Source organism: Bos indicus, chromosome 5 (genome assembly GCF_029378745.1).
Source record: "Bos indicus isolate NIAB-ARS_2022 breed Sahiwal x Tharparkar chromosome 5, NIAB-ARS_B.indTharparkar_mat_pri_1.0, whole genome shotgun sequence".
NCBI classification, from domain to species: Eukaryota; Metazoa; Chordata; class Mammalia; order Artiodactyla; family Bovidae; genus Bos; species Bos indicus.
Window position 1 is genome coordinate 49,798,556 of NC_091764.1, and position 26,133 is coordinate 49,824,688.

The 26,133-nt window shown below is 40.1% G+C and overlaps 1 protein-coding gene across 3 annotated transcripts in view; it reads right to left on the reverse strand.

Annotated features, from left to right (window-relative positions):
- Positions 1-26,133, reverse strand: part of SRGAP1 (SLIT-ROBO Rho GTPase activating protein 1) — a 312,480-nt gene that overhangs the window by 125,724 nt on the left and 160,623 nt on the right. For all 3 annotated transcript variants that reach the window (XM_019960891.2, XM_019960890.2, XM_070789362.1), the window contains exons 3-4: positions 24,893-25,055; positions 713-775 (exon numbers count right to left, since the gene is read on the reverse strand). In XM_019960891.2, coding sequence (XP_019816450.2) covers positions 713-775; positions 24,893-25,055 — 226 coding nt within the window. The remainder of the gene's footprint in view (positions 1-712; positions 776-24,892; positions 25,056-26,133) is intronic.

Sequence of the window (26,133 nt, forward strand, 5' to 3'; positions counted from 1 at the left end):
TTAAAAACATAAAACTGCATTTTACACACTTGCTTTTTAGGAACAAATAAAATAATAAATCAAGAAACATTTTAATAGTAAGTCTCAGGTTTAATTTGCCTATAAAGGAAAATTCAAATTATCTTTTGTAATGAAAACACAAATATCTTTAGTCAGAACACATTAATATTACTCAACTCTCAATATGCTGTTCTCTTATAAAAACTCATCAAGTTCCTTCAGAAGAAATTTGTATTTGATAATATGATCACTAAGTGTAAAACAAAATTTACATAGGCATATGACTAATCATTGATTTTTTAAAAATATTTAATAATTTAATTTCTTCTGCTTATATGCATTAACTTGAATAAAATTTATATTCAGAAAAGCAAATGATTGCCAAGAAGGAAAAAGAGATTACCCACCTGGGGTAGAATAAACAAACAGAGCACATATAATCCAACCATTTAAAAACATTCCTTTGGGGACAACTGTAGTCCCATTTCTTGAAGTGTTCTGACTGCATATATGTATTTACTTGAATACAGCCTCTTCAAATTGGCAGACAGCAGAAAAAGAATATCGTAGCGCACATGTCAGTAGGTTCCACATTGCAACCAGACAAGCATTCATCAACGCTCTAATTGGAATGAGTTCTAATAACAGAAGCGTTTCCACAAACCAGAATTCTAAACCAAAGATTTTTCCTAAAGAAAGATGATGCGCTCACCGTATAGAGCTCATTGAGAACCTTCATCAAATCCTCATGAAGCTGGAACGCAATCTCTTTGCTCTGTAATAAGAAGAAATTCAGAGTATTAAAAAATGTTACAGAAACTTGTTTCTTGATGATTTACATCTTAAGAAGCTCAGACTGAAAATAGAAGAATGTCTGTAACGTAATGGAAGGCCAGCATGGCCCTGATATAATAAATATCTCCGACTAAATGGCCCGTTCTAGCTACTCAGTGTATGCACCCAAGATCACTGTAGGTTGGACAGAAGCAAACACGTGGACAGGGTGAGTGGCTCTCCCACCATCCAAATCAGACTTTATCAAGAAAGGAGGGAAAAAGTAAGTAAGGTGAAGCACCAGGCTTGCTCAGAAGTTGAGTGGCAGAACTTAAAAGTCAGAAGATGATTTCTAGCTCCTAGTCTCCCATCTCAGTATCGTCACAAGGGAATTATGCAGTGTGAATCCTAAAAAGCTAAGTCAGAAACCAAAAAAGGAAATTAACTCTCCCTTTCCAAAATAAATATTTGACTGACTACGAATATTTTTTTAACTGAAGCACAGTTGATTAACAATGTTGTGTTAGTTTCTGGTATATAGCAAAGTGATTCAGTTACACACATATATAATATACACTTTTTCAGATTCTTTTCCATTACAGTTTATTGCAAGATATTGAATATACTTCCCTGTGCTATACAGCAGGATCTTGTTGTCTATTTTATATGTAGTAGTTTGTGTCTGCTAGTCCCAAACTTCTAATTTATCCCTCCTGACCACTTTCCCCTTTGGTAAGCATACATTTGTTTTCTATGTCTGTGAGACTGTTTCTGTTTCATAATTAAGTTCATTTATATCATTTTTAAAGGTTCTACATATAAGTGATAGCATACGATACCTGTCTTTCCCTTTGACTGACAACAATTTTAATTTTAAGAAAAAACTTTCAAAGTAGTGAATTGGTAAGGCCACTTATGATCCACATATGTTTTGCCTCTGCATTTATTATTGTTATCTTTTCATTAAGACAAAAAAGAGAGTTTCACTCTTTCACTCAGTTGGTCAATGACAGCATTAAAGATATTTTTCCCTGGGTTAATTCCGAGGGTTTCACAGAGAAGTATTTTGATTTTTTTTTTTTTTCCAGCAAAATCTGTAAGCTACTTTAAAGGAAATCATATATCCAAATTACTTTTCTTGTTTTGAGCTCCTTTAGTCAGCTACAGAGAATGAAAAAAAAAAAAAATGTGTAGCATGGTTTAATCTACGGTTTGAGATAATAACAACAATATCCATGGTTGACTGATGTGTCTCCAACAGACTGCCGGATATGATAAAAGGCTGTATCTTTAGCAGTTCTGTGATCCTGGGGTCCTGTACAGTGCGTAGGCTCAAGGCCAGAACTAGGTGAGGCAAGTGAGGTGATGAGGGTATGGAATTTAAGGAGACCCTAGGCCAGGTTCTGCTTCAGCACACAGAAAGCTTCCCATCAACACTTGCTAAAAGAATCTGTACGTTGAAATACTGTTTGTGTAACTGCTGAAGTGGTTACTACCTTTGCTGAAGGCTGGTCACTCCTAAGAAGGCAGAAAACAAGGACCTGCAGACCACCCTTAATAAAGTAATAGGACCTAGATGAAACAGCCCATCTGTAAACACATGGTCATTGGGATAGGCCTCCCTTAAGAAAGGCCAAATAAGATGAAGCAAAAATTCGCGAACATAAAATACTGTGGGAAGGTGAGAGCAGAGGTTACACTTCGAGAAATTCCAATTCAGTAGCAGCATTTGTCTCGAGTTTTCCTGGAGTGATAAGGATGCTGTTTATCAAACTCTGAGAGTTTAAAAATCTCTACACTGGAGTTAAGAGAGTTTGTGTTTTGCTGTGCTCCTGCTATGTGAAGAGGTGGGTTAGGAATCACTGAAGAGTGAAAGGAAAGGCACAAACTGAGCAAATGAAGCCAACTGAAACTCATTCTATTTGCCTTAAATCCTGGCTATTCTGACTGTATACGTTACACTGCAATCTCCTAGGACCTCAGTTTGGTGTTATTTTAATATCATATTTCATTTAAGGATCTGAGCTGCCAATTGAGAACTCTCGAATGGGATCAAAGGCCACCAAGTAACTCTGCTTGACTGCCTACATTTCAGGTAGCAAGTCTGAAAAGAAAATATTTCTTGGCTAAGGCTTTAGAACAATAACAGAAAAAAATCCCTTAGGTCCAATTAATCCCAAGCCAAGAAAATTTAGGATCAGAAGTCAAGTATCCAAGTATTCAAGTCAAGTATCTTTGGAACAGCAAAAAGATTCTTTGCATATCTCATATTTTACAAGATTTCAGGTAACAAGGTAGAAGAAATTTGGCATTACATACATACTGTCACATTTTTCCTTGTTTACCTTTGCTCAGAGGCCCTGAAATTAAAAAAAAAAAATTTTTATCTGGGAGGCAGTATAGAATAATGCTTAAAAGCAAGGACTCTGGAGTCAATGCTGGGATCAAAAGCTGAAAGGCTTTGAATCCCCTTGTGCCTCAGTTTCCAAACCTATTAAAGGAATGCAGTCCTTGTACCTATGTCATAGGCTTGATCACAGCATCAGTCCAATGAGACATTGCACTCAGAACGGTACCTATCACATAGTAAACATCCCATAAATGTTTAATTATTTAATTCTTTCCTAAACACTGTAATGCTAACTTCCTTGAGGGAAAAGGCCACGTTGTATTTTTCCTTCTTTTGGTCTCTGTGGATACTTATTCCATTGACTTTCATGTAGAAAGTGCTTGGCAGATCCTGGCTGAAATGAATTTGATGTCCCCCTCCCCCACCCCACCCCCTGGCCTGGCCTTTAGATCCATCTAAGTGACCCCTGATTCAGAAGGACCTCAAGCACTGTGCTCTAGCCCCTGAACCCTTCTTACCCTTGCCAAACGTGTTCACTAAACTTACCTATGTTTCATTTTCATGGGGGTCCTATTACTACTGGTATCAGATGAATTAATCAAACATCCACTAAGAAATGGATAAGCCAATGCAGTAAGATATATACGACTCATGAAAGAGGCCCTCAAAGGGCCAGGCTCCAGTGTGAACTTTAAATTTTGTGAAAAGTTGGTGGGAAATTATTTTCAGGTAGGAAGACCCCCCTGATTACAACACATCACATCACCGAAGTTTCCACATATTTGTTTGCTTTGAATGACAATTTAAACCCCCCATGATATAACTAGTAACCTCGAAATTAACCATTTTCTCCCCACCACCAGAGATGGTAGGGAGATGGTTGCTTGCACAGATGCTTAAAGAATTTTGCTGTGTGTGAAACACTAGACCATGTGACTAAAGAGTGAAATATGAATTTGCACACCCTTTTGTTCACAGACATTTGGCTGGACAATATCAAGACTGAGTCTGAGTGCTGGGGGCTTGGTCACTGTTCTTACGGCATGTAAAAAAGTGAAAGTCACTCAGTTGTGTCCAACTCTGTGAACTCACGGACTGTAGCCCGCCAGGCTCCTCTGTCCATGGAATATTCCAAGCAAGAATACTGGAGTGGGTTGCCATTCTCTTCTCTCATGACACAACAAAAGATCACTTCATGTTGTCTCCTCCCTCAACTTTAAATGCTATTCAATTTATTACAGTAACAGAGAAAAGGGAGCATTTCTTCTAAATATGACTCTGGACCCCAAAAAATCTTAAACCAAAACACATTTGCTGCGGCACACAGTATGCTGACCTACTCAACTAATGCACTGAAGTCCTTTAATTAGAAAGTATCTGGATTATCAGAGTCCATCAAAATTCAATAGGTTAAGTACACCTCTGGATTCTCTTTCATTAAAAATTTGAAAACCAAGAGAACAGACCCTTGACCAAGAGCTGCTAGGTAAGAAAAATGATATGAGTATTCAGGAAAGCAATCAATGTTCCCTTTGTACAAGAGGAAAAAATAACTTTATGAAACGCTATATGTGTGAAACAAAGTTTTTTCTATGTTATTTGAGACTGAGTGATTACTTTTGCACAGGGAAGGTGAGTTCTCTCCAACTGCTTCAAGTATGAAGTTGGAAAAGCAGAGTTTCTCCCCCATTCTGTGGGCCTACGTAAGTTCAGATGATGGTAAAACTTCTAATGCATTGCAATAGGATTCTAAGATTCTAACCAAAGGGGACGGAAAACTGATTAGAGCTTCCATTCAGTTGACATTTATTAAATGTCTACAATGTCTAAACCCTGACTTGAATACTAAGTCAATTTTTAATTGTTTCCTATTTATTGTCACTCAAACTTGTCCAAAAGGTACAGTCCCAAAGTGTCTACCTTTTTCCGTTATGAAAACAAATTTAGTATATTGAAGAACATTGGAAAAGTAGAGAACAAAAGGATAAAATGGCTCAGATGGGAAAGAATCTGCCTGCAGGACACCTGGGTTTGATCCCTGAGCTGGGAAGATCCCCTGGAAAAGGGAATGGCAACCCACTCCAGCATGCTTGCCTGGAGAATCCCATGGATAGAAAAGCTTGGTGGGCTTCAGTCCATGGGGTCGCAAAGACATGACAGAGCGATTTTCACTTTTACCACCATTATAATTTGATCAGTATATTTCCTTCACGTTTGTTTATCTACACATAGGTCTCAGTTGTAATCATTCTATAGTAATAAAGTATCTATTTTACTCTGCTTTTTTTCAGTTATCAAACACTTTTCTATGTGCTTATATAATTTTCTGAACATTACTTTTGATTTATAACTAGCCAGTGAAGGTATGTTAACCATTTTTCTATTATGGTTTCCATTATTTCCACTATTTTCCACTATCCAATTCCTTACTTATTCATTTAACTTCACCAATATATTTTATGCACTCTGAACTATCATGAAAGCTGTTCTGAAGGCATTCTTGCATTTTATGTTGTTTCTTTGATATGAATTCCCAGACGTGAAATTAAGACCCTTGATTCATATCGGAAGAGTACTTTCTAAAAGGGTTATAATGAACTTATAATGCTTCAGGACAATAGGGTCACTCATGTCAGAATCTGGGGTTTATCCAAGACTTGAATCATCTCTTTTGAAAGAGAAGCCACCAATCCCATCTATTCTGACTGATGTGTTTTTCTGTATGTCATTAGAATTTCTTTTTAAGATAAAGATCTAACTATGTCCTTCCTCTGATTAAAACCCATCAAATGCTTGTTATAATATTTTCAGGATGGAGTTCCAATTTCTTAAATCACTCATAACCTCCTCTGTCAAATCAGTCTACCTTTCCTTCCACAAATCTCAAACCACATCCTTCACACTGTTCATGAACTGCTCATTCCCAGGTCCTGCATTCACATCTCTGCTTTTCCCATGCTGCCCCCCGTGCCTGACCTCCCCTTCCTTCTCTGGCCTGCTACAGTCTTACATGTGACTACTCTGTGAAGACTTACTGTAACTTTACCACGTCCTTCAAATAAAGAAACTAGACCCTCCCTTCTCTATGACTTTATAATACATTCATTTGTCATCAATAGATGGGTAAACAGTGCAAACAGTGTCAAACTTTATTTTTCTGGGCTCCAAAATCACTGCAGATGGAGAATGCAGCCATGAAATTAAAAGACGCTTCCTCCTTGGAAGGAAAATCATGACCAACCTAGATAGCATATTCAAAAGCAGAGACATTACTTTGCCAACAAAGGTCCGTCTAGTCAAGGCTATGGTTTTTCCAGCGGTCATGTATGGATGTGAGAGTTGGACTGTGAAGAAAGCTGAGCGCCGAAGAATTGATGCTTTTGAACTGTGGTGTTGGAGAAGACTCTTGAGAGTCCCTTGGACTGCAAGGAGATCCAACCAGTCCATTCTGAAGATCAGCCCTGGGTGTTCTTTGGAAGGAATGATGCTAAAGCTGAAACTCCAGTACTTTGGCCACCTCGTGCAGAGTTGACTCATTGGAAAAGACTCTGATGCTGGGAGGGATTGGGGGGCAGGAGGAGAAGGGGACGACAGAGGATGAGATGGCTGGATGGCATCACCAACTCGATGGATGTGAGTCTGAGTGAACTCCGGGAGTTGGTGATGGACAGGGAGGCCTGGCGTGCTGCGATTCATGGGGTCGCAAAGAGTCGGACACAACTGAGAGACTGAATTGTACTGATGTGCTGTATGATTTAGTGGTTAAATGTTCAAACTATAAAACTGAACACCTGTTTTCAAATTCTTGTCTAGGCATAAATCAATTTTTTGAGTTTCCTCAATGGCAAAACAGAGATGCCAATAGTCTCTACATCATGGGGTTTTATTCAGATGGTTCTCATTTTATTAAAGTTTTTTTGATATGGACTATTTTTAAAGTCTTTATTTGTTACAATATCGCTTCCATGCTTTGGTTTTTTGGCCAAGAAGCATGTGGGATCTTAGCTCTCCAACCAGGGATTGAACCTGTACCCCCTGAGCTGAAAGGTAAAGTCTCTACCACTGGACTGCCAGGGATGTCCCCGCGATGGTCCATATTAAACACCTGACACAAAACCCAGCATTCAGTAAGCATTAAACTGATGCCGCCTATTATTATTACACTCATCATGTTTCTATTTTTCTTCATAAACAGAGGTTTTTTTTTTTTTGAAAGCAGGGATTCCTAGGGACTGCTCTGGTGCCTGGCACACTAGGTACTTGATAAACTTTGGATGAATGAACGGGACCCAGAGCTGAGTAAGTATGGCTTCTGCCCTCCAGAGTTCATAGTCTCATGGAGGAGGTAGATGGGCCCAAGGCTTCCTGTATGGAGCCCTGTGATAAGTGCTATGCTGGGTGGACCCTGGCCAGATCACTATTCCTAGAACTGCAGGCTTGTTCCCTGGAACCTCCCGGAAAGGAGAGAAAGGAGGGCAGAAGAAAGAGCATAATTAAAACAATAATAATTAAGTACATTGAGCAATCAATCAAGTAACCCACATGGTTGTATTAAATGACCAATTCAGAGGGCCTCTGGCCTCTCATGGAGTTATTTTATAAAGTAAATCTATTGTGATGACCAGTCAAGAAATCCTAACCTTATGCTGAGTCAGAGTGAGGCTGAGAGAGAAAGAGAAAAATCAGATTAAATATTTAATAAGAGGGCTGCATATGATTTTAGTGTCTTACGCTTGGTTGAGTTTTGGATGTGAACTCTGGTTAAAAGGGTCAGGCCGTACTTCCACAGTGTGCGTGCTTTTACATTTCCAAAAGCTCGTGTTCATGTGCTCTTATAATAATAGGATCTCTTAATTCTTGTAAACTCTAAAGACAGCAGCAATAGCATCCTCCCAAATGCCTAATGGAAAAAGTTGGGTTGGGCTTAATGGCCTGAAGCAAACTTCGGGATCATATTAATAGCATTTCTGCACATTTCCTTTTTATTTGTCAAGGGACATCATTTTGTACTTGTTAAAGTGACAACTAAATATCACTACATGGAATCAGCCTCACGATCTACTTCATTTCCAAGAAGAAAAATAATAAACATTCTTTTAGATAAAATTCCATGTCACTAGAAAATGTGGGAAAACTAGGAAAAGCAATAGTAGATATAGGGGAAAGGGTGAGTTGCTCAGTTGTGTCCGACTCTTTGTGATCCCATGGACTGTAACCCACCAGGCTCCGCTGTCCATAGAATTGTCCAGGAAAGAATAGTGGAATGGGTTACCATTCCCTTCTCTGGGGATCTTCCCAACTCAGGGATCAAACCCAGGTTTTCTGCATTGCAGGCAGATTCTTTACCATCTGTGCCACCAGGGAAGCCCAGTTATAGGGGAACCACAGCTTAATTTTGAAATAAGACAAAACTTAACCTTACAGGAACTATCTGGGGTATCTCCTAGAATGTTTACTGATGTAATTGCTGGCCAATGAGGCATTGCCTGTGAGCAGGCAAAGGTGCAAAGTCAGGTACACAGTGTCACTCATAACTGCGCAGGTACAAAGAGTACTTGAACAGATTAAGCAGTAAGTCAAGACTGAAATTTTAAATCCTACAGGGAATAAGGTAAATGAAATAACTATTTTCATGTTCAGCTTGTATTACTTTAACTCTTCAAGAAGCACAATGTTTCATGCTAGAAATATTTCTCCACTCAAAATGGTGATACACTGGAAACAGCACTTTAGTGTCACTAAATGAAGAGACATTCAAGCACAAACTCTCAAGAGCTGATGTAAATAAGCCAACCTAACTAAAATTAGAATGTGTCATGAACTCCGGTCGAGACTGTAATAATTAACTAAAAAAAATCAGGGACATATTTCCAGGCCACTTTTAAATATGCTGAACCTTACAAAAACATAATAGTTCAGTTTTATTATTCCATAAGCCTCTTGTCCTTCTCCATCAGAAGGCAGAGAGACTGAAAACCACAATCACAGAAAACTAACCAGTCTGAACACATGGACCACAGCCTTGTCCAACTCAATGAAACTATGAGCCATGCTGTGTAGGGCCACCCACGATGGCTGGGTCATGGTGGAGAGTTCTGACAAAAAAGTGGTCCAATGGAGAAGGGAATGGCAAACCACTTCAGTATTCTTCCCTTGAGAATCCCAGGAACAGTATGAAAAGGCAAAAAGATAGGACACTGAAAGATGAACTCCCCAGGTCGGTAGGTGCCCAATAACTGGAGATATGTGGAGAAGTAACTCCAGAAAGAACGAAGAGATGGAGCCAAAGCAAAAACAACACCCCACTGTGAATGTGACAGGTGATGGAAGTAAAGTCTGATGCTGTAAAGAGCAATACTGTATAGGAACCTGGAATGTTAGGTCCATGAATCAACGTAAATTGGAAGTGGTCAAACAGGAGATGGCAAGAGTGAACACTGACATTTAGGAACCAGTGAACTAAGATGGACTGGAATGGGTGAATTTAACTCAGATGACCATTATATCTGCTTCTGTGGGCAAGAATCCCTTAGAAGAAATGGAGTAGCCGTCATGGTCAACAAGAGAGTCCAAAATGCAGTACTTGGGTGCAATCTCAAAAACGACAGAATGATTTCTGTTCGTTTCCAAGGCAAACCATTCAATATCACAGTAATCCAAGTCTATGCCCTGAAAAGTAATGATGAAGAAGCAGAAGTTGAATGGTTCTATGAAGATCTACAAGACCTTCTAGAACACCCAAAAAAGATGTCCTTTTCATTATAGGGAACTGGAATGCAAAAGTAGGAAGTCAAGAAAAACTGGAGTAACAGGCAAATTTGGTCTAGGAGTATAGAATGAAGCAGGGCAAAGGCTAATACAGTTTTGCCAAGAGAATGCACTGGTCATAGCAAACACCCTCTTCCAACAACACAAGAGAAGACTACACATGGACATCACCAGATGGTCAACACTGAAATCAGACTGATTATATTCTTTGCAGCCAAAGAAGGAGAAGCTCTATACAGGCAGCAAAAACAAGACCGGGAGCTGACTGTGGCTCAGACCATGAACTCCTTATTGCCAAATTCAGACTTAAATTGAAGAAAGTAGTGAAAACCACTAGACCGTTCAGGAATGACCTAAATCAAATTCCTTATGATTATACAGTGGAAGTGAGAAATAGATTTAAGGGACTAGATCTGCCAGACAGAGTGCCTGAAGAACTATGGATGGAGGTTCATGACATTGTACAGGAGACAGGGATCAAGACCATTCCCATAGAAAAGAAATGCAAAAAAGCTAAATGGTTGTCTGAGGAGGCCTTACAAATAGCTGAGAAAAGAGAAGCAAAAGGCAGAGAAGAAAAAGAAAGATACACCCATTTGAATGCAGAATTGCAAAGAATAGTAAAGAGAGATAAGAAAGCCTTCCTCAGTGATCAGTGCAGAAAAATAGAGGAAAACAATAGAATGGGAAAGACTAGAGATCTCTTCAAGAAAATCTGAGATACCAAGGGAACTTTTCCTGCAAAGATGGGCTCAATAAAGGGCAGAAATGGTACGGACCTAACAGAAGCAGAAGATATTAAGAAGAGGTGGCAAGAATACACAGAAGAACTATACAAAAGAGAACTTCATGACCCAGATAAACACCATGGTACGATCACTCACCTAGAGCCAGACATCCTGGAATGCAACGTCAAGTGGGCCTTAGGAAGCATCACTACGAACAAATCTAGTGGAGGTGATGGAATTCCAGTTGAGCTATTTCAAATCCTAAAAGATGATGCTGTGAAAGTGCTGCACTCAATATGCCAGCAAATTTGGAAAACTCAGCAGTGGCCACAGGATTGGAAAAGGTCAGTTTTCATTCCGATCCCAAAGAAAGGCAATGCCAAAGAATGCTCAAACTACCATACAACTGCAGTCATCTCACATGCTAGGAAAGTAATGCTTAAAATTCCCTAAGCCAGGCTTCAACAGTTTGTGAACCCTGAACTTTCAGATGTTCAAGCTGGATTTAGAAAAGGTAGAGGAACCAGAGATCAAATTGCCAACATCATCAAAAAAGCGAGAGAGTTCCAGAAAGACATCTACCACAGCTTTATTGACTATGCTAAAGCTTTTGACTGTGTGAATCACAATAAACTAGAAAATTCTTCAACAGATGGGAATACCAGACCACCTGACCTGCTCCCTAGAAATCTGTATGCAGGCCAATAAGCAACAGTTAGAATGCGAGATTGAACAACAGACTGGTTGCAAATCAGGAAAGGAGTTATGTCAAGGCTGTATATTGTCACCCAGCTTAGTTAATTTATATGGAGAGTACATCATGAGAAATGCTGGACTGGATGAAGCACAAGCTGGAATTAAGATTGCTGGGAGAAATATCAATAACCTCAGATATGCAGATGATACCACCCTTATGGCAGAAAGTGAAGAGGAACTCAAAAGCCTCTTGATGAAAGTGAAAGATCAGAGTGAAAAAGCTGGCTTAAAACTCAACATTCAGAAAACGAAGATCATGGCATCCAGTCCCATCACTTCATGGCAAATAGATGGGAACCAGTGGAAACAGTGGCAGACTTTATTTTTTGGGACTCCAAAATCACTGCAGATGGTGACTGCAGCCATGAAACTAAAAGATGCTTGCTCCTTGGAAGAAAACCTATGACCAACCTAGACAGCATAATAAGAAACAGAGGCACTACTTTGTTGACAAAGGTCCATCTAGTTAAAGCTATGGTTTTTCCAGCAGTCATGTGTGGATGTTAGTATTGGACCATAAAGAAGGCTGAGTACGAAGAATTGATGCTTTTGAATTGTGGTGCTGGAGAAGACTCTTGAGAGTCCCTTGAACAGCAAGGACGTCAAACAAGTCAGTCCTAAAGGAAATCAACCCTGAATATTCATTGGAAGGACTAATGCTAAAGCTCCAAAACTTTGGGCACCTGATGTGAGGAGCCAACGCATTAGAAAAGACCCTGCCACTGGGAAAGATTGAGGGCAGGAGAAGGAGGGGACAACAGAGGACAAGATGGTTGGACAGCATCACCGACTCAATGGACATGAGTTTGAGCAAACTCTGGGAGATGGTGCAGGACAGGGAAGCCTGGTGTGCTGCAGTCCATGGGGTCGCAAAGAGTCAGACACGCCTGAGCGACTGAACAACAACTGCGATAGTTGTTCACTGTCTTGCAGCTAGTAGTATGGAGGACACTTTGTTTATAACACTTCCAGAGCTGGAAGCTAAGATCTTGGGAGGACTAGGAGACAACATACACCTCTCAGTGACCTGCATTGCTTGCAATCACGCTGTTTTGTAGAGATGGTCCAAACCCACATTTGCATAGTTAACGTAAGCCTAAGAATCTTGGAATTATGGTTAGATATTTTTTTCCCCTCTAACAGGCTAAAGAGCCATCAGATAAAGGAGTAGAAGCTTTTAAATCTGATTAGGATGGACTGAAAAACAATGTCCTGGTTTTAAATTTCCATCAGACCTTTCATAAAATAACAACAAAAAGCCATTTGATTCATTCTGGATCTACATGAATGAGAACTTTTAGAAGACAATATTGTAAGTATGGAAATACTCTCTGGCCATAACTTATGACAGAGCAAAAACCATCACCCACATTACTCACGCACCAGCTCGCTAACTAGTTTCCCCAAGACTGTTTTTTTTTTTTCCTCATTCCAATATATTCCTTACACTGCTCTCCAAAAACAAAACTGATGATGTCACACCCTGATGCAAAATCTCTCTTTGCTTCCTTCGTTGCTTAGATGTGTGTGTGTGCTCAGTTGCTTCATTTGTGTCTGCCTCATTGCAACCCTATGGACTGTAGCCTGCCAGGCTCTTTCAGTCCACAGGATTCTTCAGGCAAGAATACTGGAGTGGGTTGCCATGTCCTCCTCCAGGGGATCTTCCTGACTCAGGGATGGAACCTGCCTCTCCTGCGGCTCCTGCATTGCAGGCAGATTCTTCACTGCTGAGCAAGTGGGGAAACCCCTCTAGTTGCATAGATGACAACAACATACCAACTGCTCACACTGGGAATCAAAATTTTTGCACGCCTGCAGCCTTCACCCCCATCAGCCATTTCTAGAGCTCAGATAGGTGCTACTCCACTATGTACGCTTTGCCACGTTACAGGCTACACTCCTAATCCCAGCCAGCTGTGTAACTGATACGAGCTTTAGGTTCAAGCCAAAAAGAGGTGGCCTACAATGACAACTGTAGTCCATGGAATTCTCTAGGCCAGTATACTGAAGTGGGCAGCCTATTCCTTCTCCAGGGGATCTTCCCAACCCAGGGATCGAACCCAGGTTTCCTGCATTGCTGGTGGATTCTTTACCAGCTGGGCCACAGGGGAAGCTCAAGAATACTGGAATGGGTAGCCTATCCCTTCTCCAGGGGATCTTCCCGACCTGGGAACTGAACTGGCATCTTCTGCATTGCAGGTGTATTCTTTATCAACTGAGCTATCAGGGAAGCCCAAGAAATGAAATTTTAATGGGAATGTTTATTCAAGTCAATGCATTAGACAATTATGGTTCTGTGTTCCACTGGACACTACCAAAGTTTAAAAAGTGACAGTGATGCTTGTATTTATTCACTATCAATTACTGAATATTATGGGATTTTCTCGATTTATATAGTTCACATATCCAGTGTCAAATGTTGTTTTACTTTTTAAGTTTCTAGGTTGATCTGACAAAGTATTTTGTTGGTAAAATTTCTGCTTATTTCTATGTAATTGCTTCTCTAATAATGAGAAAAGCTTTTTTTTCCCCTATGAGATTTAAAAGGTACTGAAATCAATCTGTCAGCCACATTCAATATCTCTTTGTAACTGCATATTCTGGGTTCGATCCCTGAGTTGGGAGGATCCCTTGGAGAAGGAAATGGCAACCCACTCCAGTGTTCTTGCCTGGGAAATTCCATGGACAGAGGAGCCTGGTGGACTACAGTCTATGGGCTCACAAAAGAGTTGGACACAACTTAGTGACTAAAGTACAGTAATAACAAATAAACTGGAACTGAATATGTATGTGTGTGTGTGTGTGTGTGTATAGTATGCATTACTATTATACATATATTTATTCTTTTTTCAAAAGTCTCTTGATAGGAGATAAGAGATTGAGAGTCTTTACCCTACTCATATTTGCTAATTTAATCAAGAGTTATAAATCAGGTAATTGAAAAGCAAACCAAACTGGAAAATTTCTTTTAAACAATGTTTGGAAAAATGGAAAACTCAAGTTGGATTAATGGTTCTTGACTTCTCCCCCAGGGGACATGTGGTAACCTCTGAAGGTATTTTTAGTTGTCACAACCAATAAGGTGCTACTGGCATTTAGCAGGTAGAGAAACCCACGGTCATCCAATTGTTCTTCCATCAGTAATGTGTCATTTTTCTCCAATTGCTTTCAATATTTTTTTTGGTTAGCTTTTTCTTGATTATGATGTATGCAGGTATGGACTTCTTTGGATTCCGCTAGCTTGGGTTTTGCTGGCTTCTTGAATGGGTAGGTTTATCTCATTTGCCAAATTTGAGAAGCTTTCCTGCAATTATTTTTTGAAATATTTTTTCTACCTACTCTTTTTCTCCTCTTCTTCGGAGACTCTGCTAAAATGAATTATCAGACCTCTTGGTGTTGTCCCAAAGCTCCAAGAGGCACCGATTATTTTTTTCCCAATCTTTTTTTCTCTCTGTTGTTCAAATTAGATAGTTTCTACTAACCTACCTTCAAGATGAACAGAAACTAATCTCTTTGTCTGTTATCCTTATTCTTCTATTGAAACCCATGTAGTGAGTTTTTAGTTTTGATTACAGCAAGGAGATCAAAATGAGTCAATCCTAAAGGAAATCAACCCTGAATATTCACTGGAAGGACTGACGCTGAAGCTAAAGCTCCAATACTCTGGCCACTTGATGCAAAGAGCCGACTCATTGGAAAACACCCTGATGCTGGGAAACATTGAGAGCTGGACAAGAAGAGGTGACAGAGAATGAGATGGTTGGATGGCATCACCAAATCAATGGAGATGAGTTTGAGCAAACCCTGAGAGACAGTGAAGGACAGGGAAGCCTGGCGTGTTGCAGTCCATGGGTTTGCAAAGAGTTGGAAATGATTTAGTGACTGAACAACTATATTTTTCAATTCTAAAATTTCAATTTGGTTATTTCTGTTAATATTTTTTTTCCTGCTGAGACGTTATCTTTCCATTCATCTCAACAGTATTTGCTCTCACTTTTCGGAACATTTTTATCATGGTTGCTCTAAAAGTCTTTGTTAGATAATTCCACCATTTGTATCATTTATTGTCTTTTCCCCTGCCAGTTGGGGTTTTCCTGGTTCTCTGTATGCTGAGTAATTTGGATTGTACTCTGGATATTTTGAATATTATGTTATGAGACTCGGTCTTATTTAAACCACATGTAGAATGTTAATATTTTTGTCTTATCAGGAAATCAACCTAGTTGAATTCAGGATAGTGGTTTGTTTCAGTATCTGTTCTAACACCTTTGTAGCACTATTTGGATCTGACCTGTGCATGCAGTGTCCAGTGGCGAGTCTGGAGCCCAGGCAGCAGTCTATCCCCTGGTTCAGTTCCCAAAGTCTTTGGGAGGTATACTGCTGAAGATCAGACCCGAGCATGTGCAAGCCAGAGCAAGCACAGGAGTTCATAAAGAACTTTATGAGATAGCTTTTTAAATCTACACCCTAGGACTTTTTGGTTCTTTTGCCACCCCCTTTCAGTCTGCAGCTCAGAAAGCTGGAGGTTTAGCTATTCCATCATGTCACGAACTTGTCATGACTCATTTCTCCTCTAATTCTCTTAGGAAGTAGACAGCATGTAATAGTGTTACGCAAATACAGCCCCATCAATATGGGGTCTTGCTGAAATGCCTTGAAATTTCTGTTATGTGGATGACACTCATCTCTGGCTTCTAATACAGATGTTAAGTGTTGATTATTTAGTCATTCAATAAATATTTACAGAGTAACTACTATGTGCTAGTCACTGTTTCAGTGAAAAATACAAGGTTCCTTCCTCTCAGAAACTTACATTTAAATCGAGGCGAGACAGAAAGTGAATAAACAATAAGCAAATACGTAACATGTCAAAAAGGGGTAAGTGCCAGAGAGAAAAATACAGTTAGGGAAGGGAAGTGGGGGTACAGCCTTCTATTTAGAGTTAGGTGTGAGTCCATAGAGTGAGCAGAGTAATGGGATCTGCTTGAAGGTAAAAGGATTGTGCCACTCTTTCCTGTTTATACATTTCATTAGTCATGGCAAAGAGATCTTGCGAGGTAAGGAGGCTGCAGGCCTGGGGCATGCTGCGATCTTGGTCGGTCCCTGATTTCATGTCTTTTCATTTTAAGCATCCTAACGCTGTATAGCCAAAGCACAGTTTTCATGTGTACCTAGAGAATAGGCTAATTCTCCATTAACAAATAGCATCAGGTCTGAATTAGTTACTGGATATTGCTCCCCATTCCTCTGTGGTAAACACTGGTGTACTTGGGGCCAAGTTTCTTTAAGGCTTTAGTTTACAATAAATGTTTGTTTTCTTTGGGCCTTATACAACATGTTTATTGTACAAAAATCAGAAATTATGGGCAAACAAACAGAAGAAAATAAAAGTAACTTAGAGATACCCATTTAAAATAATTTTGTTCTATACACTTCTAGATTTCTTCTTCTTCTTCTTTTTTTTTTTTTTTACCATAAATAAGTTTCAAGTGCTTTTTGAAAATTATTCTCAATGCAATTATGGGTTCAACTACTATAGACAAAATGTACAATTTATCTGACCTCGGGTTTTTTAAGATTATGTCACTTTCCAAGGAGAGAGACACATAACATCTGCTTAATGTTCTAGTTAAAAGTCTTTAACGGGGACTTCCCTGGCAATCCAGTGGTTAAGACTGCTTCCTCTGCAGGGGGCTGGTCAGGGAACTAACTTCCCACATGCCCTGTGGTGTGGACAAAAAAAAGTCTTTAATAAAGCTTGTAAACTGATGGTGAATGCTCTTATATAATAACTCACCTGCTAAATTTATGGCTAGGTCAATCACATATGTCTTAGGGGAGATATGTACACATATAGCTGATTCATGTTGTTGTACAGCAGAAATTAACAACATTGTAAAGCAATTATACTCCAATTAAAAATATTAGAAAAATCATTATGGCCTGTTGTCACTAGGTAATAAAAGGCAATAATATAAATGCAGGAACAGCAGCACTAACAACTGCCACTTACTAAGCACTTAATATGTGCCAGCTATCCTGTTAAGCAATTTATAAATACAAATTAAAAAGTTTCTAAAATATTTCAAAAAGTGCATCACTGTAAGAAACCATAGCTTGATTTTGATTTATTTCTAGAAAAATGAGCTAACTGTAGAGCTGGTAAAACTCAAGAGAACCAGCTGGTAGTGTTAGCCTGAACTATACTCACTTATTTATCCAGGCCTCATCAATAATTAAGCTGTCCCCTGAGGCCACCAGAATACCATTTAATTCTTCTGCTACACTGCACTGAAATGCTTTGAAAACGTTCCTCTTGTTATATTATTTACCACTGATGCAACAGCATGCTAAATCACACTGGTACTTCTCTGCTAATAACATAGTCAATTTATTTTGCAGAGGCTAGATTACTCTTCAGTAAATCACAGCCATGACCATCTTTACTCTAGAAAGGCAAAAAGTAAGAATTTCATCCAAAGCATGAAATTCTAATACCATTCTCTGACCTAATAATTCTGTTTCAGTAATATAAGAAAAATATCAAAGATGTGTGAAAGATTTAAATGTCCAATAACAGGAAAAGAACATGGCTGTACTGACAGTGAAACATTATGCAGGCACCAAGTATCCTGTTTTAAAAGATTATGTTAGGGCTTCCCTGGTGGTTCAGTGGTTAAGAATCTGCTGTCAATGCAGAAGACATGGGTTTGAACCCTCGCCCAAGACAATCCAACATGCTGTGGGGCAACTAAGCCTGTGCCCACAAACTGCTGAGTCTGCCTCCTCTGCAACATGAGAGTAGCCCCACTGGCCTCAACTAGAGGAAGCCCGTGTTCAGCAATGAAGACCCAGCACGGTAAATAAATACAATTACATTGAAAGAAAAGATTTCTTCCACACATAGGAAATGCTAACAATATTTTCCATGAAAAGGGCAGGTTCCCAGGCTATCTGCAATGAAATTTCAATTGTGTAAAATACATATATATTAATATGCATGTTTGTCTAGTATACATATGAATACAGAAAAGATACAGTCAGGAATACTAGCAGTAGGTAGTATTAATATGGGTAACTCTTATTTCCAGTTTTATATCTTTTGGTGTTTTCTAAATTTCTACAATGAGTATATATTTTTACATTCAAACAGAAATAAGACTCATTTATATATAGATTTGCAGGTTTCAGATTTTTTTAAACTTATGAACTTTTTCTTCAAAACAAGGTTAGAGCCTTAGAGATCTGTACTAGATTAGTAACATTTATTAACTTAAACCATCTGTGTGAATATTAACTTATTTTAAATAAGTCTAATTGAAAACACCGGTCCCACCTCCCCACATGAAATATCTTTCTACTAAGGTATTTCTACTTTCTACTAAGGTATTTAAATAAAATAGGATTTTCTTTCTACTAAGAAAATTTAAATAGAATAAGATTGGCTTGATCATAATTTTAAAATGACTAGAAATTTCCAAATCTTACTAGTACTCTCCCCTTCCTTTCAGATTATGCCACAAAATCAATGATACCAAAAGCGGGTTAATTTCATTCCTGTGAGTCTCAATCTGATAATCTAAGGCATTGAGGCCAAAGTGAGGTAATTCTCAGTGGCTTGCAGCCAGTCTCTGCTGCTTTGAACTTCTGTCTATAACTCGGATGACTGACAGATTTTGCTGCCTCATCCAGAACTATCTTTCTTCAGGATTTTCATTAGAAAGGAATAGGGCCAGGAACCACAGTGTCCCAGTTCTCGGAAGTTTCTATCCTGTGCATTCTGTAACGTCTCAAATGACCACTGAAAAACACCAACAAAGTTACAGTAACTATGAACTATCTAAGACCCACAGACAAAGACAAGAAAACATATGAGCGAGCCAGGCTCTGCAAGTTATAGCTGAGTCTTTTGCTTCCTCATCCCTGAAATGTGACTAATAATGCCTGTTCTCTGGGCAACTGTGAGGGTGCATGAGTTAATGTGTGGAAAATGCAGGGCACAGAGTGAAAATTCAGTAAAGTGGTAGCTAGAGTACTTTATGTCATTACTATCGGTGAAGAAACAAAATAAATTATACCAGTACACATATCTATGCAAAGTAAGGATAAAAACATTAATAACTTGAAAACAATCCATGGGGAAATGATAGGCTTCCTTGATGGCTCAGATGGTAAAGAATCTGCCTGCAATGCAGAAGACCTGGGTTTGATCCCTGGGTTGGGAGGATGCCCTGGAGGAGGAAATGGCAACCCACTCCAGTGTTCTTGCCTGGGAAATCCCATAGACAGAGGAGCCTGATGGGCTACTGTCCATGGGATCACAGAATGAGACACGATTGAGTGGGTAACACTTTCACAGATAATTTAACATATTTGAATGCTACTTTTTAAAGTTTCTTGGCCACATGGCATGTGAGATCTTGGTTCCCCAACCAGGGATCGAACTCAGGCCCCCGCACTGGGAGCACACAGTCTTAACCACTGGTTTAGTCGCCAAGTCGTGTCCAACTCTTGAGACCCCATGGGCTGTAGCCCCCAAGCTCCTCTGTCCATGGGATTCTCCAGGCAAGAATACTGGAAAGGGTTGCCATTTCCTTCTCCAGGGGATCTTCCCCACCCAGGGATCAAACTCGGGTCTCCTGCACTGCAGGCAGATTCTTTACTGACTGAGCTATGAGGGAAGCCCACTGGGCCACTAGGGAAGTCCTCAAAGGCTACCATTTTATGGGGCTCCCTTCTAAACTACACACTTGTATTAAACATTCTTAGTGTTGATAATGAAGATCATGTGATAAAGTGCATAAATAAAGTGATTACTGCATGTTAGCTGTGGTCTTTGCTATCACACTGGTGAACTGCTGACATTAATTACATTTTTATGTGTAGCATACAAACTGCACATTTTCTGGCTGCAGCACCAACCCAGATGCTGACCACTCTTCAGTCATGAGTAATGGAAAGAAGGCAGCAGAATCTCATTCTTCCAGGAGGCAGGGCTGGAGCACAGGGCAGGAGGCACCTCACCACCCCTTGTTCTTCAGGAAAGAAGTGAGGACTGGTCAGGCTTCAGGGAAACTAATCCCCAGCACCACAACCAACTAACTCCTCCCCCCAACCAACCGCTCTAGGGTCTGAATGCTGCAACAAAAGTTTCTATTTGGCACAACTAAGATTCAAAACCTGAGGCAGCCAAATACACAAATATGGGAAAAAAAAAAAAAAAAAAAGACTGCCCAAGTGAAATAGCAGTCGGGGACTTGAGAGGCACAGAGGTGCTCTCCAACACAGGTATTCACTGGGTTATCCCTAACTTCCCATTAACTGTTGAAATGCAAGGACCAAAATTTTAATTCAGCTACAAGAAAGGATATTGGAGCATTTCTCAGTCTGCTTAGAAATATGTTTTGGAACTTGATAAAAAGTGATACACAAATAACATGTGATGATCTGGATGTGGTCTTCACAGTTGTGTTACATAGTCTCTTTAAAATGAGGACATATTTAGGATAATGTCTGGTGTAAGCTCATATTACATAATTATTGTAGGTGTAGGAAATAAGTGTTTACAATAAAGATAATAACAAAGATAACAGCTAAAAACTAGTTAGACTGTATTAGTATTAAATTCAGACGCTGGGGTAAGTAGCTTTCCATGCACAAGTCATGAGTTTTCCATACAAGTATCTGAAATAAGTGACTATATGTACTTTACAGACTTATAAACTGAGATTTAAGAGGTTTACCAACACTTCCAGGTCCACATAGATAACAAGAGAGACAAAATCAACATTCATACCCAAAATATCTGATGTTAGAGCCTTACAAATGAATCAGTATGTTATTCTGATCAACCATACAGCTGTGTAAGAGGTTGCATCTGTCAAGCACTTAGCATCTATCTGGATCTTCATATAGATGTGGGGTTATTTTTGAAAAATGAGGAAGTCGCAAAATCCCCTGAAAGAAGAACAAGCATTATGCTAAGGACTTCACAGAAGTTCTAAAGGTTATTTCAGACTGGTTCTAATCACTTCCTTCTATTTTGACAAAAAAGTATGCTTCTGGAACCACAGTAATAGAAGAGCTGGAGAAGGAGATGGCTTGGCAATTTTAAAAAAGCAGAAAATACTAGTCTTGGTTTTTAACCTAAAGGGATATGAAGTTCTCTAGACTTGACAGATATGGGTCTTGGCTTCCTACCTTCCTACATTTGCAGATGACAAATGTGTCCTAGTGGGCTGATCTGGCTCCTCAAGACTTTCCAGTCTCTCGCTCTCTTGTTCTTAATTTTTTCAGCAACAATATACATGAAATGGTGAGGTACGTCATCTGCTGGGTTTGCTTGAGGTGCTAGAATTTGATACCTGTCATTGTAATGACCGTTAACTTTCCAGCTGATCGGCAACAGAGGTGAGAACACTGTTCACTCTACTAAATGCTGAAGCAACCAGGAGTCTGCTATAAATAGGCAGCTTCTAAGGAGATGAGTCCCAGAAAATCTGGATAAGAAGACAACTACTAGGCAGCAAACAGGCAGGCATTGTGTGTGTGTGTGTGTTTACCGTACATTCCTCAGGCCCTCTCTCAAGAGCTATATTTCCCCAGCTACTGGGAATATTGGCTGCTGGCTGATGAAACTCACAGCTGATCTCGCTCTTGGAATCTCTGTTGGGAATTACCCTCCAGCAGTGGGAGCTGCCTCACCCCCAAGATTACTTAGCCCCTCCCCAAGGGCAGCTCAGATGTAATGTCTGCAAAACAAACATAAGGCCTCCTTGGTGACAAACTCCAAAGGGCCATCCCAACCTCTGAGCACCCATTGGCTTACCTTCCCCTTCTGCCAGTCCCTAGCCCTCCCTCCCCACTCCTGGAGATAGAGGAGTGTACTTTCTTGAATCATCTCCCAAGATCACAAAAGCACAAAAGTTGGGATTCAAGTCCAAATCCATTTGACTCTCAGCTCTAAGTTTCCATCAACTTTAAGAAGCCCTTGACTTTGATTTACAAAACACAAATCCTTATAGCTTAGCAAGACATGCAAAGTGGAGCTAGTGGTAAAGAACGCGCCTGCCAATGTGAGAGATGTAAGAGACCTGGATTCAATCCCTGGGTCGGGAAGATCCCCTGGGGGAGGGCAGGGAAACCCACTTCAGTATTCTTGCCTGGAGAATCCAGGGACAGGAGCCTGGGGGGCTATGGTCCATAGAGTCACAAAGAGTTGGATGCGACAGAAGCGACTTAGCACGCACGCACGTCCTTTCTAACCTCACACTCCATCACTCAATCCCATTCAATCTCTCACCAAACTCACACCAAACTCTTTCCTCTTCCTGAACACGTCATGCTTCTCCTTTCCCTGGAACAGTTCACTGTCCTCATCTGCTTGATGACCATCTCCTTCTCCCACCGGTTTGTCTGTAGGTGTTTCCTCCACTGGGAAGAATTTCTTGGCCCCTCAGGAAGGTTAGGGATTCCCAGGTGGCTCAGTGGTAAAGAGTCCTCGTGCAACCCTGGAGATGCAAGAGATGTGGGTTCGATCCCTGCGTTGGGAAGATCCCCTGGAGAAGGGAATGGCAACCCACTTCGGTATTCCTGCCTGGAGAATTCCATGGACAGAGGAGCCTGGCCGGCTATATTCCATAGGGTTGCAAATAGTAGGATACAATCGAGCACCTGCGCGCGCGTGCGCGCGCACACACACACACACACACACACACACACACACACAAACACACACAGAGTAAGGTTAAGATCTCCATCCCTCAAGTTTCTAGAGCAGGTTGTATGTTCCCTAATCGTAGTGACTGTTAACTTTTTTAAGTGATTCTGTGCAGGCAGGAATGTCTTTTAACTCTGCTTCCCAGCCTGGCATTTAAAGATGCTTTGTTGAATGGATGAATAAATGAACTCAGCTGAGTTGCTGGTCCCGGAGGCCCAGACTGAAAGGTTGCCAGCATCTCTGTGACTTGGAAGCATTATATATATAGCATCATACAAATTTGGATAAACTACAACCTCCTTGAGCATGAGGACTAGTTTTTCTTTATTGAAGTAGCCTTTCCAAGACCTGACACCATCTCCCACTCATAGATGATAAGATCCAAAAAGTCCACTGAACCAAATGAAGACTTAATAGAAAGGACTGACATCTGAGAAAATTACTTCACTTTCCTAGGTCAGTCTAAACTATTAAGATACACAAGATATTTCTCTGTTTTCTTAATATGCTCTTATGTCCAAATTTTAAAAAAATTTCTCCTTTGTTTGAAACATGCTTCCCTCTATTTAACAGAGCAAAAGACAACTTCAAGTTTGCTAAATTCCAGTTCTAGGTCGGGGATCAAATCTAATGTGGAGATATCAAACATGACTAAGAAGTTTCCCAGCTGGCCTGCACAGCGCCATATTGTTGTCCCTTTGAGACATAAACATACTTTTAATCTACAAGGGGCTTTCCTCCCAACTTTCTGAAACTAAGACTTACTGACTAGAGATACAGATATTAGTACAGACACCAAACACCCCAAGTATGATGCTTAGGATGTGGGGGAGAACCACTGTCCTATAAACATAAAAACTGAAAGCCAGTATTACTGGGCAAGTAGCTGCCTTCTCTACACAGGAAATGGTCCAATTTTGTTATTGCTCTCAACAAAGATGTCCAAACAACAACAACCTGCCGAGAGTTGGCTGAGACGGGTAACAATGATAAGAAGTCTTAAAAACCCGGCTCCTTTGTTTTTTAAGTGGATTTGGGAAGGAGGAACCTCTCTGGCATGTAAGGGACTGAATTTCCGTGCCCCGTGGGATTTTTTTTCTTGTCAGTCTCTCACAGCCTCCATTGCTAGTCTGGTGGGAATGAGAAAAACCGTGATAACATTTTCCCAAGAGAGCACCACATCTGGTTATCTTCTTCACAAGTCTCTGATCATGTGTGAGCCTAAAACACAGTTCTTAAGGCTTCTCCTCTCTGGTCTGTTTTTTTAATAACCTCAGGAAGTCTATTTCTAAGGACAGAGGTGCAGTTTGCAAGTACACCTCATTTCAAAATCCTGCTCACATCATTCAGGTCACAGATTCGGTGTTCTACAACTCTACGAGTGTGCCTGCTCAACTTTTTATTGTGTGTCTTTAAGATATCTGGTGTGTGTGTGTGTGTGTGTGTGTGTTAGTTGCTCAGTCATGTCTGACCCTTTATGACCCCATGGACTGTAGCCCTTCAGGCTCCTCTGTCCATGGACTTCTCCAGGCAAGAATACTGGAGTAGGTTGCCATGCCCTCCTCCAGGGGATCTTCCCAATCCAGTGATCAAAGCCAGGTCTTCCGCACTGCAGTCAGATTCTTTACCGTCTGAGCCACCAGGGAAGCCCAAAATATGTTCGCTTATTTATTTTTTGAATGTAATCTCTATTAAATACCACTAAGTATTTAAGGCACCGGACCCTTCCCAGTCTTGGTTGGTTACAGGCTCAGTGGGTATAGGGAAGCAATCTCTGGTGGGACAGATGGAAGATACCTTTTTAAACATCCTGGTGGAATCCTCACTTATCTGCATGAACCGCATAATCACGTTGTTCAGATAGATGTCACTCAAGGTGGCGTGGTCTTTGCTTTCTCGCCTCACTTGGTTCAGGAGCAAATACCAGCAGTTCACTGGAGACAATAAGTTCTGGTCTTTCCTAAGAAGTGAAGAAAAGAGAATTAGCATCAAGTTCAAAGCTGATCCAAGCAGCTGAGGGACGTCACCGAGGCAAAACCAGGAGCCACAACACATGGGCGGCTCTTATTTCTTCTCTGGGCATAGCTCTTAGCAAGACACTCAACAGCACTGGGCTTGGAAAAAAATACTTGGACCAAGAACACCAGTCAAAACCTATAATCCTGACAAGGGCCCAGAACCTGAACACACACACACTCACACACACTACTCAGGCAGGCCTTCAGCTTTAATCACCTCATTGAAGAAAGCAGTTTATGTTAACATAAAAATCTATTGACTACTATCTCACAGACAGACTGTGGTTTGCCACTGAACACAAAGCCTGCTTTGAATGTCCAGTATGCTGCTGGAAGAGATTTGGCTAGGTATACTTTCCATGGGACATAAATGTAAGGATGATTTACTAATCCCCTGATACTTAACCTCCAGCCTCCCAAAAAGTGTTCCTGGGAAGCAGAACTTTATAGCATTGTCTCAAGACTCATGAATAGAACCAAGAGGTTCACTGGCTTATGACCTGTCACATGTCCTTTTTAAGCTCACTGAGCTGTTTCCTTATTTTATTCCAGGTAATAAAGTGAAAAGTGACTATAAACCACAAAAGGCAACTTGCAAAAAATCTTACCAAAAAACTCCAAAGAAAAGCAATGACTAATAGAGACATTACTGTTTTAAAAATATATATATATGATATTTGTTTTTTGCTTTTTACTTAAAAAATCTAACTATTGGAATTTCCCTGAGTGTCCAGTGGTTAAGACTCTGCAGTTCCAAAGCAGGGATTGTGGGTTTGATCCCAGGTCAGGGAACTAAGATCCTACATGACATGTGGCATGGCCAAAATTTTTTAAAAAATTATATTAAAAAAATAATAAAACAACTAACTCTAAAATGGCAAAATGGCACAGAATGTTTTTATCCTAACTTAGAGACACTAGTGCAATTTTCTAAGACATGTTACCCTCCTACTAGTCATGATGATTCATGATTCTGAATATTAACTAAATTAGAAAACAAACGATTAAATCGGGTCTTTC